This window comes from Oncorhynchus mykiss, chromosome 3, assembly GCF_013265735.2.
Source record: "Oncorhynchus mykiss isolate Arlee chromosome 3, USDA_OmykA_1.1, whole genome shotgun sequence".
Lineage (NCBI taxonomy): Eukaryota > Metazoa > Chordata > Actinopteri > Salmoniformes > Salmonidae > Oncorhynchus > Oncorhynchus mykiss.
This window is the reverse complement of record NC_048567.1, coordinates 52725842-52742510: the sequence shown is the minus strand read 5'-3', so window position 1 is coordinate 52742510 and position 16669 is coordinate 52725842. Positions and strand designations below refer to the sequence as shown.

The following is a 16669-nucleotide window of genomic DNA, read 5'->3' as shown; positions in this document are numbered from 1 at the left end:
AGGCCTGATCACCAACAACAATGAGACAGCCTATAGGGAGGAGGTCAGAGACGTGATCAAGAGAAAGGAGATGATTGTGGACTATAGGAAAAGGAGGACTGAACTCGCCCCATTCTCACCGACGGGGCTGTAGTGGAGCAGGTTGAGAGCTTCAAGTTCCTTGGCGTCCACATCACCAACAAACTAACATGGTCCAAGCACACCAAGATAGTTGTGAAGAGGGCACAACAAAGCTATTCCCCCACAGGAGACAAAAATATTTGGCATGGTTCCTCAGATTCTCAAAAGGTTTTACAGCTGCACCATCGAGAGCATTCTGACGGGTTATATCACTGCCTGGGATGGCAACTGCTCGGCCTCTGACCGCAAGGCGCTACAGAGGGTAGTGCGTACGGCCCAGTACATCATCTGGGCTAGGCTTCCTGCCATCCACGACCTCTTTACCAGGTGATGTCAGAGGAAGGCCCTAAAAATTGTCAAAGACTCCAGCCACCCTAGTCATGGACTGTTCTCTCTGCTACCGCACAGCAAGCTGTACTGGAGCGCCAAATCTATGTCCAAGAGGCTTCTAAACAGCTTCTACCCTCAAACCATAAGACTCCTGAACATCTGAACATCTAATCAAATGGCTACCCAGACTATTTGCAATGCCCCCCTCCCCCCTTTTACACTGCTGCTACTCTCTGTTATTATCTGTGCATAGTCACTTTAATAACTATACGTACATACTGTATTACCTCAATTACCTTGACACTGGGGCCCCGCACATTGACTGTACCGGTACCCCCTGTATATAGCCCCGTTATTGTTATTTACAGCTGGTCTTTTATTATTTGTTTTTCTTACTTTTTTCAGGTATTTTCTTAAAACTGCATTGTTGGTTAATGGCTTGTAAGTAAGCATTTCACTGTCAAGTCTACACCTGTTGCATTCGGCGCATGTGACAAATACAATTTGATTTGATTTCAACAGAACACACTGTCTTAGTTGTATCCATTGTATCACAAAGAAACCCCCCTAATTGAACCCTAATTGAATCGTGTTGTGTTCATTATATGATATCCAGTAGAAAATGAACTGTATGAAGTCAAGTACTGTCACAAACACTATAACACAGTCAATCACAAGTGAATTAAATGACAGAACATACCTTGGTCAACTAAGAATCGTAACTTCTGGATGGTGGCTAGATTACCACTCACTCTGTAGATGCCATCAGCCTCTAAACCTGGTTGATACATGTTAGACATTAAATACAAGCAAATATGACAAGACTACATTTTGATTTGGACTTATATGACCATAAATGACACATTTAGATACAATTCCTGGGTTTTACAATAGACAATGTGTACATTCATTGCAGTGGAATGGATAGTTGACATCTTGCCTAGATAAGGGCTTGGACTTGGACAACATGCGGCTCTATTTCACTGTGACATTTTGAGCATTACTTTGATTATAGAGTCTGACTGCCATTTTCTTTTGCATCCAAGTACAGGAGACCAGCCTGCCAAACCAGCTCAACAGCATTTGATAGATTGTCATGCTTTCATTGTACATACTCTAAAAACAAGCCATTTAAAAAAGATATACATTCAGAAGTGAACAGCATTTAAATACACAAGGCAGGAGGCTTTAAAGATGAAATACAGGCTAGGCTACAGATTGTAATGCTAAATATTTGAGTCACACTGTTGTCAGTGCAAACTAACACTGCCACTGCATAGAGGTAGCTGGGGCGACACTTTCCTCTGGCCCTTTCTATCAATTGCTCTAATGAATGTCCGTCCACATTCCCGAGCATTTGACAGTGGCACGCTATGTACTGTACTATACCGCTGTCACTGGTGGGGTAACTTGAGGATATGGTTGACTTGAAAAGTAAAGAAGACGTAGGTTTCATTCTTTGCAAGGCATTCTTGTATAACGTCCTGGCTATTTTCTGCAGCTCAAGTGTTAAGATGTCCAGAGGAATTTCACCCCAGTGTTTGGCCCTTTGTTTACATAGAAAGCAGTCAGAAGTTGTTTGTTTGTTCTTTCCCTGCTGTGTCCAGAGCCCAGCCAATGGCCTCCCAAATGTTGTTTGTGTGTGTGTATGTGTGTGTTTGTGTGTGTGTGTGTGTGTGTGTGTGTGTGTGTGTGCGAGTGAGTGCGTGTCTAAAGGTTTATTTTCTAACACACTAAAGTCCATCGTGTATCAAGAAATGCAACAGACCTTTAGATCATAATCATTACAGTTAAAAGACGCTCTTAATCATTATTATTTTCTCAGCGTGTTTATCGGGCCACAGCAATTTTACCCCCAGATAACTAATAGTCCTGAACAAATGTTCAGCCAAAACCACAAACGGAACCCATTACACAAACACATAATTCAGTCTCAATTTCAGCGCGTTATAAACAGTCTGAAGTGGACTCGGAATTGGACTCGGACCAGGAGTGAGTGATTTGGGATGCCGAGGAGCATTTTCCTCAGGGTTCAGCGCCTTTGCCTGGCCAGCTATGTGACGGAGCCTGGGAAACTACCGATCACACACATTGTGTGAGAACACTACGAGTCAATGACCGGGATACACGTCTTATAAAACAGGCACTCTCAACTATAGGTCTTTTCATATTCACTCTCAAATGTCAAAACAGAGGGGGAAGTGTAAACAGTGGTGAAATGCTGAAGCAGCTACTGTAACTGTATGAGATGAAGCATCACTGAGGTGGACAGGCCGACTCGACAGGGTCAGGGTGTGGAGAAGGGTCAAACTCCCAAATACAGGAGGACAATACAGTACATACTTCCCCCACACATCTTATCCATTGTTGATTTATTTCCCATAAACAAAGTATTAATTAAAAATAACAATTTTAGTAAAAGTGCATACCTCTTTTTTCGACGGCCTCCACACACTGCCTGACAAACTTTGGCACAGTGGTCCCTTCCCGCTCGCAAAGTGCCAACAAGTGACATCCAAACACTCGATCTGTGAGGAAAAAAAAGACATGATTTGTTCAAGTAAAAAAATCTATTTCCCAGAACTACTGAACTAGAGACAGTGTAAAAATATAGATATTAGCAGTAATCACCAGATATTGCATTTAATTGCATCAAAAGTCCTCAAACGTGGAATGTGTTGAAATGTCTGTTTTCAGATCTCAGGAATTTTGGTAGAACGGTAAAAGGTCTGTTTAATAAGTCATTCCATTCACGCTTGAAAAATCTCATTAATACTGTCCATTGATCATCATCATCATCATTATGTGGAGGGATAGGTAATTATTTCATAGCATGAGTAGTAACACTCATCGCGCTTGACTCATACTGCCCTGCTTTCCTCTGATGGCCGTTTCCAGAACAGTGCTACTAACAGTAGGCTACATGGATTCCACGGCCACATTGGTAAAGGATAAACAATCTAATGTTTAATCACACACTTAGCATTTTATCGCTAACATTTTTTCCCATGAACCCTGAGAATCCCAGGCCGCTTTGCTCCAATCAGAGGAAGAGGGGGGCCACATTTTCTTGCCTTATATGAACATTCCCATTGCTTCATTACTCTACTTTTGTCCATTTAAATGTACTAAGGCGTCCCTCATTTAACCTGCCCTTACTGGCAATAAACTCAGGCTTCTAAACTCAGGTCACTAACTCTGGTCAGTTAATCTCTAGTAGACGCCCTATAGGGCTAGCAAAAGCTAGGGTTAGCAAAGCATACCTCATCAATCATAGACTGGAATTCAAACTGACTGTGCACAGAGGTACACTTTCTCACTCATCAACTGGCTTATGTTACATTATCGGGACTCTTGAACAGTGCTGTCTCTCTAGCACTGTGCAACATCAAAGATCGCCCTCTCTTGTTTATACACTGGAGGGAAGTGTGCACCAAATACATAAATGACTGCAAGCGCGGCACCTTTGCATACAAAATGCACTTCCCAGTGCTCGGCAGATAAGCAAGAGAAAAGACGAGGGAGAGGGGAAGGGGGGCAGAGAAATGGAGCAAAATTACCCCTCCTAAAGGAATTCAAATAACCCTCGCGTTGCATGGATTTAATTTGCATTCTGAAGTACGATAGGAAAGGGGGAGGGGGGGGGGGGACCTGATTTGAGGAAGCACACTCTCTGAAGTGGCTTGCCCACCAGCCCTGCCAAATAGGACAGTCTGGAGGCCACCTGCCCCACTCCTTAATCCAGAAGTATTTCATTTATTCCGTCAATAACGTCCTCTCCCTTTGATCTAGCGTTTGTCCCGTGGACACAACATTAAAGGGTCTCCTTGAAGCTGGGGGAAATTCCAAATACCGTTACCTTCTTCTAAGGATTGCAAATGTGCTTAAATATGCCCTTTAATGGTGTATTTTCCTTCAACCGTGAGCTCAATAAATTAGTTCCCCCTTAGAGGAATGGATTCTGTGGTTGCCGGTTGGATTGGCATGGTTTGATCAAGTAAAATGCATTCAGTTTAATTTTTATCAATCACTGTTGTTCTGTGACTCCTAATAAACGTGGAAAGACCTTTTCAAATCAGTATAATAACTCATTATCGTCACTAGTTATTCTATATTTACAATCAATTATAAAATAAAATTGTGACATCTGGGAATATACACACAGTTAACTCTCTTTTTTCTTGTTGGAAGGGCTGTCCTAGTAGAAAAAGATGACAAAATGTACAACACATTTTGAACGATTTGTGTTCTTCACAACATGTGAGGTGTGCTGGAAAATAACACACATTTAAAACAGAATACTGTGATACCTTTGATGATGCCTTTCTCCTGTAGAGTCTTCATAGAAGGCCGCCTTGAGATGAACTTTTTGAGTCTGTTCTTCACCCCAATCTTATCAGCACTGTCCGACATGCTGTAGGTGAGCTTGGAAGACTTGAAAACTTGTCAGGAACACACAGACACACGGTTAAAATATGCCTTTACAATGTTCAGCCAGTAAAGTGGAGGTGGATAGCATGGTTCCCCTCATCTCTCTACCTGACCCTCGCTCTTCCCCTCTCTCTCTCTCTCTCTCTCTCTCTCTCTCTCTCTCTCTCTCTCTCTCGTTAGAGTCCCAGTGTTATTTATTAATTAGGCATCCTTCCAGGGGTCTCTCCCATGGCTGTCTTTTTCTATTATTCATTCCAATTGAACTTCTCCATGTCTAGAGGAATTCCCTGTCGTTTTTTTAAAGTCCGGGTGCTGCTTGTCATTCTAATAAAAATGAACACTGCTCCTCCCAAATGAATCAAATGACCTATTTTTGTCTACGGACTAGCTTTGCCATAAAATAAACAAGTTGAATATATTTATTATATTACAGTTGGGTTAGACAGAGTTGCAAAGCAAATAATATTGTTGTCAGGTGATTGTATATCATTTCCTGAAAACATACAGTAGGACCTACAGTGGAAAAAAAGATATCCATGTTGCTCTCCAGTTTGTGTAAAGTACTGTCTTTTTCCATGGGCATAAATTCACATGAACACAGCCAGAATCATACCCATAATGAAAGGTTCAAGCAGCTGGATATAAGAGACTGGATCTTGGCCTCTATGTCCCTGGCCCCTAATTAGAGATTTTAATATGCTCATCCAACATCAATATATTTGTCTCGCAGCGCTTAAGGTGATGAGATTGATTTGAACCAATGACAGGGATTAACATAATTGCTACTTGACATACGGTGACATAATGTTAATTAGCATGTTCTTGTGTCATGTTCCTACAAGAGCCATAATTGAAATCAACAGTCCCACACACATTTTGGGCATATAAAAAGAAAACACAAAAAAGTGCCACTAAAAATCAGGAAAGCTGTCAGACCTTATCACGTCGGTGGGTAAGGGAAACGAGCACACATACATTATGCAAATGTGTGCGCAACCATTTCCCTGGAAAAGTTGTGTTTTGAGCAATTAAATCCTTACAGTAGCACAGATAAGAGACAACTTTTAATCAGCATACCTCCGAGTTCCAGCTTGTACTAACACGTCAAGAAGTGTTTTGATTGGCAGCTGTAGTAGAACTATAGTCGTTGGAGACAACTTACTGAGTGAGCGTCTGTGTTCAGGTTCCTTTGTGCAGGGGGAATCAGGTGCAAGTTTTGGCAGTGACAGTGTCTTGCTAGGCAACCCATGTCTGGGTAGGTACTCAGTGCTGTTTGCTCTCTGTATGCCAGGCTTGCCAGAGGCCTGTCCTCCAGCTCCTTTAGACTACATCAGAAAGGAGGTTACAACCTGTCAGAGTCCAAAGGTAACTGGTTGCATACAGTAACTCATTATTATCAGTCATTATTCAGTAAAGCAGGTCTATGCAATTATCTGCACTACGTGGAACATACAATTCATTATATGTTTGACCTGATATATAGTCACTGATCTATGGAATTGTCTTACTTTCATTTTGAGAAGCATGTTATGACTAAGCAATATTCTGAATGATTTAGTCATAATTTCAATATCCAAAATCATAAACACTTCAGAACTGTTGAACTTCAGATACACCGTCTGTACGAAACAGGAAACTGCTTACCAAGTTGTCAGCTGTGCTTTTAATAGCATCATGCCATTTACATATTGTGGGGTAATTGTCAGCCTGGAGAAGGAACTCACTGCCAGAGCTGGTTGTTATCTGGAACAGAGAATGTTCAAATTGACCTCAATAAAGGTACAACAACAAACAGGCCTTTACCTAATGCATTCCCATGAGGCGGGGTATAATACATACCGAATAGCAAAGGTTAGAATTCATAATACCCTAAACTAACAATCAATATTTACATGTTCTTGTCATTTTAATGACACCTACTGATTCACATGAGTTTATAAGACTATGCTCACTCCAGCATCAGCAGGCTTTGTACTTGATACTCATTCCCTTGGTCTGTTGAGTCTTTTCAGCTATGTGCCTGTTAATATGTGTGCTCTCTGTGTTTGACAAGAAGCTCACGTTGTGCAGGGTGTGTGTGTGTGTGTGTGTGTGTGTGTGTGTGTGTGTGTGTGTGCCAAAAGAAGAGACAAATGCAGACTGTATTCTCAGAGGGGAAAACATAATTAGTGTGATACTTGTCATCTTAATATCAGGCCTGTTCTGCATCTCTGCAACAGTGTAGTAACAGCATTTGGCGCCGTCAAACAGAATAACTGTACTGTTAGTAAAAGTCTTTGAGAAACCATGACATCAAGGTCAGCATTGTCAAGTGTGGTTGATATTACAGCTGATTAAATTTTGCTCATGTTTTGTAACAGAAATGGTAAAAATAACATAAAAGGAGATAAAATGGTATTTCATACCATACATAACGATGAAACTTATCTTCCTAAATTAGTTCAAATGTTGACAATTGTTCATCATTCATCTATGTGATAATTCCTTAGAGGAAGTGTTTTTACCGTATGGAGTTTGGGATGTGAGTAACCTTTTCCCCTTCGTATATTAATATCTCTTTAATCCAGCATGAAAAGCCAGACCAGACTGTAATTATTTTTGTCACACAAAACCTTTTAACAAATTCTGAGGAGGAAATTTCATATTTTATCAACAACCATGCTTGCAAAGTCACTCGTAGCCTTGGGGAGTAGCATCTCACATCTTGCTGTCCCAATATTCCACTCATGCAATCATGGTTACCCTACATGGACCTTCAAAGTTTGGGACTATTGTGGAACTGACTTTTGTGACTTCCTTACAAAGCGTCAGGAGCAGTTAAGCAGCATGCTTTTGTGATGCCAGATAAAAACAGAGAATGGTTAGGGGCACAATCCTTGTCAGAGTGAGTTTGCCATCCCTCTTTTCTTGGGTTACAAGCATCTGAACAAGCATGTTTGCTCTGGAACATTGTTTTTCCTCGAGGCTTCCCCAGGACGTGTCAGTAATAGGCTCTGCAATCACGCTGCAATGTGGGGGACAGGTTGCGGGGAGGCTCACTGGTGAATCTGAAAGTGCTCTCAAAACAATCACAAACACACAAACCTTGGGCTCCGAGGATCTATTTTCTGTTCTCTAACATAAAGTGTGTGTAATCAGATACACAAAACATTTTAAAAAATGCATGCAGGAACTTGTGTAAAAAATGTTCAACCACTACCATGTACATTACATCCTATAAATAACAACACAGATCGGTTGTGTTTGTATCACCTCTTCTCTCCATGATTAACTGGAACATAATGGACTTGGATAGGTTGTTTTATAACCCAAGTTAGATGTATTTGCATGAATTTTGCATTCGTTACAGTCTGTTCCTCTTATAAATGTTAGATGGTGGACACACTGAGCTCCCCCTCTATTCCCACAGGGGACTGATCTAGCTACCTTCAACTGGGATGACTGTACGCATTGATGTTTCATTTTGCCATTCACAGCCCCTCGTAATTGTATAATTTGGCAGAAATGATTTACACCAGTATGTCAGAGCTCTAGAATCATAGTACGAGCTGATTTGAAGAATGAGTAAAGCAACCTTTCACGTACATTATTAATATCAAATGGGAGATTTGCAAAGATTTTTAAGTTATGTGCCTGGATGTCAACTTCAAATGATAAGCCTAAAATCCTAGGCCTTGAAATAGGAAACCAATATTAGTGACTGTTTATTAACTGGTCCCTGCAACTTGGAATCTCTGTTGAAATCCAATGTGTCCATATCATGGTGAAACTAGCCTACAATCTTGGGGTTTAAGACTCAGGATTTATCATGTAGTCCATGGGATCCTCATACAGAAATGCATCCTGAACATTACGTCCTTTTTCTTCTCCTGTCATCTTGGAAACAGAACCCTATTGAAATGTCTGGCTTACACCAAAGTATATCTGACTTCCTGATAAGGCAGACTCTTCCCTCTGAAGTTTAATCAAAAATTGAGAGCGAACTGCTTAAAAAATATATATATATTTTTTAGGAGCATCTTAAAGATGCATTTAAGATTATCTGAAGCAGCGCGAAGAAATGACAGCGGACGCTTCGTGTCTATTCATTCAGTTAATGAAAAATGGAGATAAGCTCCTTCAACTAAATATGGCCCTACCAAGTCTCCATGTTCACATGTCAACTGTCCTAATCTGAGACAGCACAAAAGGTACAGTGTGTAGGGCACCGCCTCTCAGGCTCATATTGAGCTGTAGGTTCGTTGGGACGACGCAAACTCCTTAGTATGCCATGATATTAATCCTGACGTGCACAGGCCTCTTGAACTAAGAGTTGGTGATTTTAATTAGCATGGTCATTTTATTCTCAGGCAAATGTTTGCTGGAGATGCTAATGTATGTGAAAGCAGATAGATCCCCCCAAAGGCCCTTCATATCAACATGCTAGCTATAGTCCAAATGGAACACTACAGACAATGTAGGAGGTGCAGGCTAATGCAACACTCACATCCAGGTCCCCACAGTCAAACAAAACAATAGGCAAACATATGAATTAATAAAGAAGGACTATGGGAAATAAAAATGTAATTATATAGTTTATAACATTGTTCTTTATAACCAACAGACCAATTGTTGGTTATTCATAGACTGTTATGAAATGTGAGGTATTATAGGAGATAATCAGCCTTGACAACGCAATGGAAATGCATTGTAAAATGACTGCATATAAAGGGTATGACTTGACTTCTATTCAGGGAACATATTCAGCTCATTGCCACGATACAAAAACAAAAGTCAAAAGTTGTATGTGTATTTTTAAGAAGTGAAATGCAGTTATAGTAACCAGTGCAAAGTAGTGTTTTGCTTTTAGAAATGAAAAAGAATATGAAATAAATCTATTTTTTTTCATCACATTTCTTAATAAAGAGGGTGTTGAATTTCTGGGCTATATTTTGACTGGAGCCATTAATATTTAAATATGCACAGCGGAGCAGAGAGGAGAGTGCCATTTGTGCCTTTACATTTGCATGTGGCTCTTAAATTAAACATTAATTGTGGTTCTTCATAAAGGAACAATGCAATGTTGAAGCATTCTACTTTGCCAAGTTAATTATTTCCAATTTGCAACAAAATATCTATAGATGTGTCAAAACTGCGATGATAATCACAGAAAGAAAAGTTCTTAGAATAACAGTGGAAATAGTGTGAAATTAAAGAGTATCTAAGTGTTGGATGCTTTTTATTTAGTTCTGACCTGAGCAGAATGTTAATCCTGCAATGTACTGCTGAGTTATCATAGGCCAAGGCGACAGTTGTCATAAGAATGTTCCATCATTTGCTGAAAATGTAATAAATCTCCACAATTCATAACCCACAAATTGCTTACTTCTCTTCTCTTTGCTCCATGACCTGAACTCATCCCAGATGCTCAATCCTGGTGGCTCACATTTCTCCACATAAGAAAGGTATAACATTTAATACTGTGTGATGCATGTCTGGCTAGAATTAAGTCATGTGGTTTAACTGAAGTTCATTTCTAAGTTGTAATCTCCAAGGCAATCTGCTGTTGGGGGTTTAAATCCTTCCACCGTACTGGCGATTAACATACTATATACTTTCACTGTTTCTCTGAAGAACCAAATTAATGCCCACTTCAATGTAAGCAGCTTTGAGGAAGAAGGGCCACACCACAAATACCTTTTCTACGCTCTGGGACTACCAGAGAGAGACTGTCATTTTAACGGATTAAGTCCTCAAAGTGTTTATCAAGTCTCCAGAGACCCAGTTCAGAGGGAGCGTTACGAAGGTAACTTACAGCTACGCAATCAACGTAACGCAATGCCGATGCAATTGAATAAACTATTATCTTTTCCACTTGTTTCCCTCCTTTGAATAAGAACACTGTGTTCCAGTGACCGAATGAAATACACAGATAAAAGGCTTTTTAAAACAAAGGGGGGGGCGTTGCGTGCGAGAAAGTACCAGCTGAGAGAATGACATGGGGAACCTGACTACGTCTTGTAGGGGTCAGGCCTTAGATGACGGCTAGTGTTTCACAAGGTGACATTCTGTGTTAATCTGGGACTATTGCCAGCTGCCTTGCGACTCTGTTGTCATAAAGTATCTGTGTTTAAGGGTTACTGGGAAGAATCTTTCAAACGCTCTCGTTGTTTTTTTTTTAAATTTTTTTTTTTACATGGTTTGTGGAGAAAGAGACAAGATATAAAAATCACAGTGCCACTTTACTTCACAGCTTATAATAAATGTGTAATAACTTAGTAACAAAGTGGAGCTGTAACTATCCTTATTCCGAGCTGGGAGTAATGTGCTATCCATATGTGTAAAAATACAACGTATGATGGTACTCTACCAGACCACAGAGTGACAAATAGACAGGCCTTCCTCTCATAACAAACAAAATACACTACCATTATGTAAATAGATGGATATACAATGATCTTACGACCCCATTTGAAGCCCTAAGATCTTGCCATCCTCCTGGGCCAATTAGCCATAACACTTATCACAAAGTCACTCCGAAGCATATCAATCCGTGCGCATGGCCGTGAGGTACAGTGTGAAACGCCAGTTGTGATAACACTGTTAAAGAGCTCCAGACTCCCGCAGCTCTGACACCACGGAGACATGCATCGCTACAATATGGTGCATGTCTTAGTGGTGCAGTCTCTACCCTCCAGCCAGGAGGACAAGAAATGACAAGACAGGAGGTGGATGAAGTAGTAGCAGTGGAGAATGAAATGCAAGGATATGCTCATTATATAAAATGTGATTGCTCAAAATCAAACAAAATGTGGTAATATTCATTCATTGATCTGGATATTGCTATTATGGTCCAACTAACTTTTCCATTAACATTCTAGTATAGGCAGTATTTTAAATAAACTAAGGTACTAGTTGATGGCCGATGCCAGCTTCTTTTTGGGTGTAGCCCTTTCCTGCAGTCAAATTACCAAATCACCCTCTAGTGGCTTCATGGGTGGAATGTTATTAATATTTTTCATAATTTCATAATTAATAAACATGAAAACAAAAACAAAATATGCAGAAAATAGTGTTTCTATGTGAAATGGTTTTGTTATATTTCAGTCTTCTGTGATGTATATAAAGTGTAATATTTGGATAAACTCAAAATTAAATACATTCAACTCTATATCTGACATGGTACAGGTGTCTTCACCCCCCCATAACCATGTCTGTGAGGTATATACTTTTGTTTCAAAGTAGATTTGTTTAAGACTAGCAAGGAACACTCTGCGTGAACCTGATTTAGCCCACAGCAGTAAAAGGTTAACCACAGGTCAATCTCCTAGACCTCACCAAAGTAGTGTTGGCTAGGACAAGCAAAGTCTGTGTCTGTGAGAGGCTACCTCTATATGTGTGTGATGTGGGATCCATTTTGGGAGCGAGCCACTCCTATTCACAATCGTAATCACGGCTGGTCATCAAGAAGCAATCAGGCACCGTGAGCTTTAAGACAGATGGCATTAAAGTAGTCAGGTCAGCAGCTTTGGACGATTACATCCTGGGATCAGGGGACCCGTAGGCACGGGATAAATCCTACTCCTACTGTACAAACTATAACCTGCTCTGACTATCTACTGTACTGATCTTTCAGTTGCTTTAAATAGTAAATACATTCATTTACATCGATCTGGTCCAGCTTTTTATTTTATTTGCTCCACTCAAGATACAGCTCCTACACTTCAGGGCCTGGCTGATGCATAATGATGTGGAGGTGTTTAGTATCTCTGTGTTGGTGTAACAAGGGCCAAGCCAGTTGTAAAAGTCAATGCCTTTCATCTGACTGAACTTTAGAATGGTTGAGGCGCATACAGAAATCCAAAAGATCAAAAACTGTGCTAACCTCAATGAACTTCTTCCGAAAAAAATTAGGATGACATCCTGACAGTATAATTCACCTTTAACACTCAGAAGGACGCTTCCTGAAGTGATTACGGGTCTTTCGCAAGAATATTAAACTTTCCTGTTGATTAGTCAAGATAAAGCAATGTTTTTAGAGTGGTGGCAGGTTAAAGCTCCTCCACTAAAATGGACTCATTATTTTCTAGCCCTGGGCTCTATTTCATCATCTTAGTTGTTTCTGTCTTCTCTCCATGGTTGTTGTTGAAGTCTGTTTTTCCACATCGTGACAATGAGAACGATGTTTGTCAGAGCAGAGAGGGTACAGGGGGCTCACAGCGAGAGTCGCCCAAAACTCCAAAGAATCAATTAGTGATGAGAGAAGGATGCTGGTGTTGACGTCTCTGTAGCTGCGGCCAGTGGGTTTAACCAGACGCCTTTGACACTACACTACTTTTTGTCTCTCTTTCTTCTGGTGGAGTTGACGCAATTTGGACTTTTCTGCTCCTTTTGTTATTTGCTTTTAACTCACTCACGCCAGACTCAAATACTGAAATATGCAGAAAGGCATGAAAAATGCACGACCACTTATTCAAAGTTGTGCTCCTTTTCATTTGTTGAGCAACGTCAGAGATACTTCTAGTTTTATTAGCCTCGTGGGATAGTTTTTGAGCCGTTAGCCCCTTTCAAACAGACGATCTGCTTTCATCAATGCTGAAAACAGTTAAAAAAAACGAATCATGTTGAAATTCTTCTGAATTGCTTTTGGTTATAAAGACAGTGTGCCAGGCATTTCCATTCAGTTTTGACATATTATTTTTTAGTATATAATTTGGGGTGTGCTTACATTTGTCCTGTTAAACACAAGTTTGTAGTGGAATTATTTTTTATTTTTTTGCATATCCCAACCCCCTGAACCCCCCACAGGGAGTAGGGTCACAGTCACCATTGAACAGCACCGCTAAAGGCAATTAGGGTTAAGTGCCTTGCTCAGGTACAGATTTTTTATATATATTTATTATCTTGTCAGCTCCGGTCCTCAAACCAGCAACCTTTCAGTTACTGGCCCAACGCTCTCACCTCAAGGCTACCTGCCATCCCTGGTATGACAGCTCAATATAGATAGACTGCAGTTTGGAATACAGAGTTCTGCTCATTGTGTCTGACTTTGATCGGACAATGTTAGCCTTATACAGCCTTATATATGGTCTGGTTTATGGTTCCCCAAGGTAAAGTATGTCCTCTCCTCATGTCCCTTTTCTGCATCATGTCCCCTCCTACCTCTATGATTTTTCAAATGTTTGTTTTTTATCACAGTACAAATAGTGTAATAAGTTTAAACAATCTCTGTTCTTCATTGAACCTTTTTGTATGTTTTTACAATCTTATGTATCATAAGGCAGCTGTGTGACGAACAATGACATATCTCACATCTCACATCGCAGTCAAATATGTGTATTTCCTGTCAATCCTCATGCGATGTTTAACCTGAGACTGATGCAGACGCAGAAGTGACTTACTCTCAGCCTCAAAACAACCACATCACAATTGACCACAGTTTTCTCTGGTTTCTAACTATGTTTGTGTATGCATTCTTTCCGTGAGCATGGCACAAGATACGGGGGTCCCTCAGGTGTCAAAGGAATCCAAATACAAAGACCAGAGCTCCCTCCTTGTTTCTGCAAGGTTACGTTTCACTTTGTCAACCCTGGCTGTGTAACTGATAGCCTGATAAAAATGTAGCAGACATGAACCTTGCATTGTTTTAAGAATTTCCTATGTAGAGACCAAGTGAAGGTTATTCACAGTGTCTCGCTAAGCTGAAGTGTGGAGTAACCTTGAAGGAAAACAAAGTCCCTCCTTCCTTAAGCTCTTGGTAGGGCAATACTGAATCATGAAGAACAATGTCCATCTATTCATAAACACAAATGATGATATTGGTGAGTGAAGAGATAACGGGAAGGGTGAGTAACAGACTTGTGTCAAGTCTAAAAAGAAGCATGCAGCTGAATAAATAATGTGGGTGACAATGGCCTCAGTTAACACCCTCCTCCCATTCCCATCCTCTTTCCCCTGCTTGTGGAATATGGAAGACCTTTGTGTCACCAAACTTGTCACTCCTCCACAATGACAAAAATAAAGAAAAAAAGTGAATAAATAAACTGGGTAGATGAATAACATGAACACCTATTTCTGAACCATTTCCATCAACAACTTTTTCTAACACTTTTACTATTCCTTCAGCTGCCCTCGGGCCAAACCAGAGCTCTCTTCTAACCATGTTAATCCCCTTGCAGGAACCCCCATAAACTGATTGAACCACTTCCTCAGTCGATCACACATTCACTAAACTTTTAACTTTATAGATAAGAAAAACATTTTTTTTTTTCAGGCGGGCATTGGCTTAATGAGTCAGTTTCAGCTCTCTATCCTTTTACCCACGACTTCCTCTAGAAAGGCAGGTTGGCTGCTTCCTGCCTGCCAAGCAGCCATGTCACTGATCTGAAAAGCTACTGTGGGGAAAAACAGCTGGTGAGTACTGAGGTCTTAGAAAGTCAACGCTGACTGACTGAGAGGCACATTTCTCAGGGTCATGACCCTGTGATCTTCGGCTGGGTAGCCTGTTAATGACAACACTGTCCAGGGAGGACGCTTCCTTACTGGAATGTTCACAGAGAATGATAGTGATAGAGAGCTGAGTGGAAAATAAGGTTCGGCTTCATGCCTATTTGATTGCAGGATTTAATGAGCTGAGGCTCCTTGTCATATTTGGACATTGGATTTGAAGCGCAATCAATCGATATATCTTGTGCATTTGAAATGTTGGATTTGGAAGAAATACACTGAAATACACTGAGTGGACAAAACATTAGGAATCTTTTCATGACATAGACCGCTCAGGGGAATCCAGGTGAAAGCTATGATCCCTTATTGATGTCACCTGTTAAATCCCCTTCAATCCGTGTAGATGAAGGGGAGGAGACAGGTTAAAGAAGGATTTCCATGGCCTAACGAATTGAGGCTGTTCTGAGGGCAAAAAGGTGTGCAACTCAATATTAGGAAGGTGTTCCTAATGTTTTGTACATTCAGTGCATATACTGATGCCATCAATCAAGGTTTAAAGTTGAGAGTCACATTTATGTCTGCAACCACTGGGTACTTTGCAGGAAATTTAAATTATTCCTTATCAAATCTCGCGAATGGCCTTTTGAGATCACCATTTTCAATAGTGCCAAACTCATCAAGTCTGTAAACCGGCCCTTAGTTTATGTGGTTCAATAGAGTAATTATGTTGTCATCGTCCTTGAAATATCATAGAAATTGGGATCTATCTGGAAGTCAGAGATATGGGGAGCGGAGATACTGTATAAGCGGGCTAACAAAACAAACATTTCTATTATATTTTTGTAATCGTATCTACCCATCTGACAGGCATATCTTTGTGAGGTATTTCTTCGATTATTGTATAAATCAGTCTCTGGAATGGTGCGAAATTAAAACTAACTTTCCGTACTAATTTTAACTGTAATCCTAGTGTTGATTGACAATGTTGTCAGAACTCAGAATAGCTTTGCGTCGGCATTACACACACTTTTCTGTCCACAGCACTTGGATTATTTAAGATTATGGTGTAATTCCCATTTTAATCTTCACTGCATTAAGATTTTCAGGCTGAAATACTATGTGGAAGAGTAGCGACCGGCAGCGATGAAGTGTCTTAAGCGTCTGATGAGATCGTGAAATCTGCTCTCATCCTCGTCCTTTTCTCCCGCTTATCACAGCATTTTTTTTTTCTCATGAAAACTCGTGCTGCCACCGCCAATGAATTGATCATCAGTTTGCTTTGCTGGTTTAAGCTTTTATCGTGTAAAGGCAAAAATAAGATAGTACTGTGAAGTTCAAAGGTCTAATTCCCTAAACTAAAGGC

General features: G+C 40.4%; 1 protein-coding gene across 4 annotated transcripts in view; it reads right to left on the bottom strand.

Moving 5' to 3' along the window:
* The window catches only part of LOC110520180 (rho GTPase-activating protein 15), a 52006-nt gene that overhangs the window by 17866 nt on the left and 17471 nt on the right, over positions 1-16669 (bottom strand). For all 4 annotated transcript variants that reach the window (XM_021597316.2, XM_021597315.2, XM_021597318.2 and 1 more), the window contains 5 exons: positions 6526-6624; positions 6044-6206; positions 4761-4892; positions 2880-2978; positions 1151-1228 (listed from right to left, as the gene is read on the bottom strand). In XM_021597316.2, the coding sequence (XP_021452991.1) occupies positions 1151-1228; positions 2880-2978; positions 4761-4892; positions 6044-6206; positions 6526-6624 (571 nt within the window). The remainder of the gene's footprint in view (positions 1-1150; positions 1229-2879; positions 2979-4760; positions 4893-6043; positions 6207-6525; positions 6625-16669) is intronic.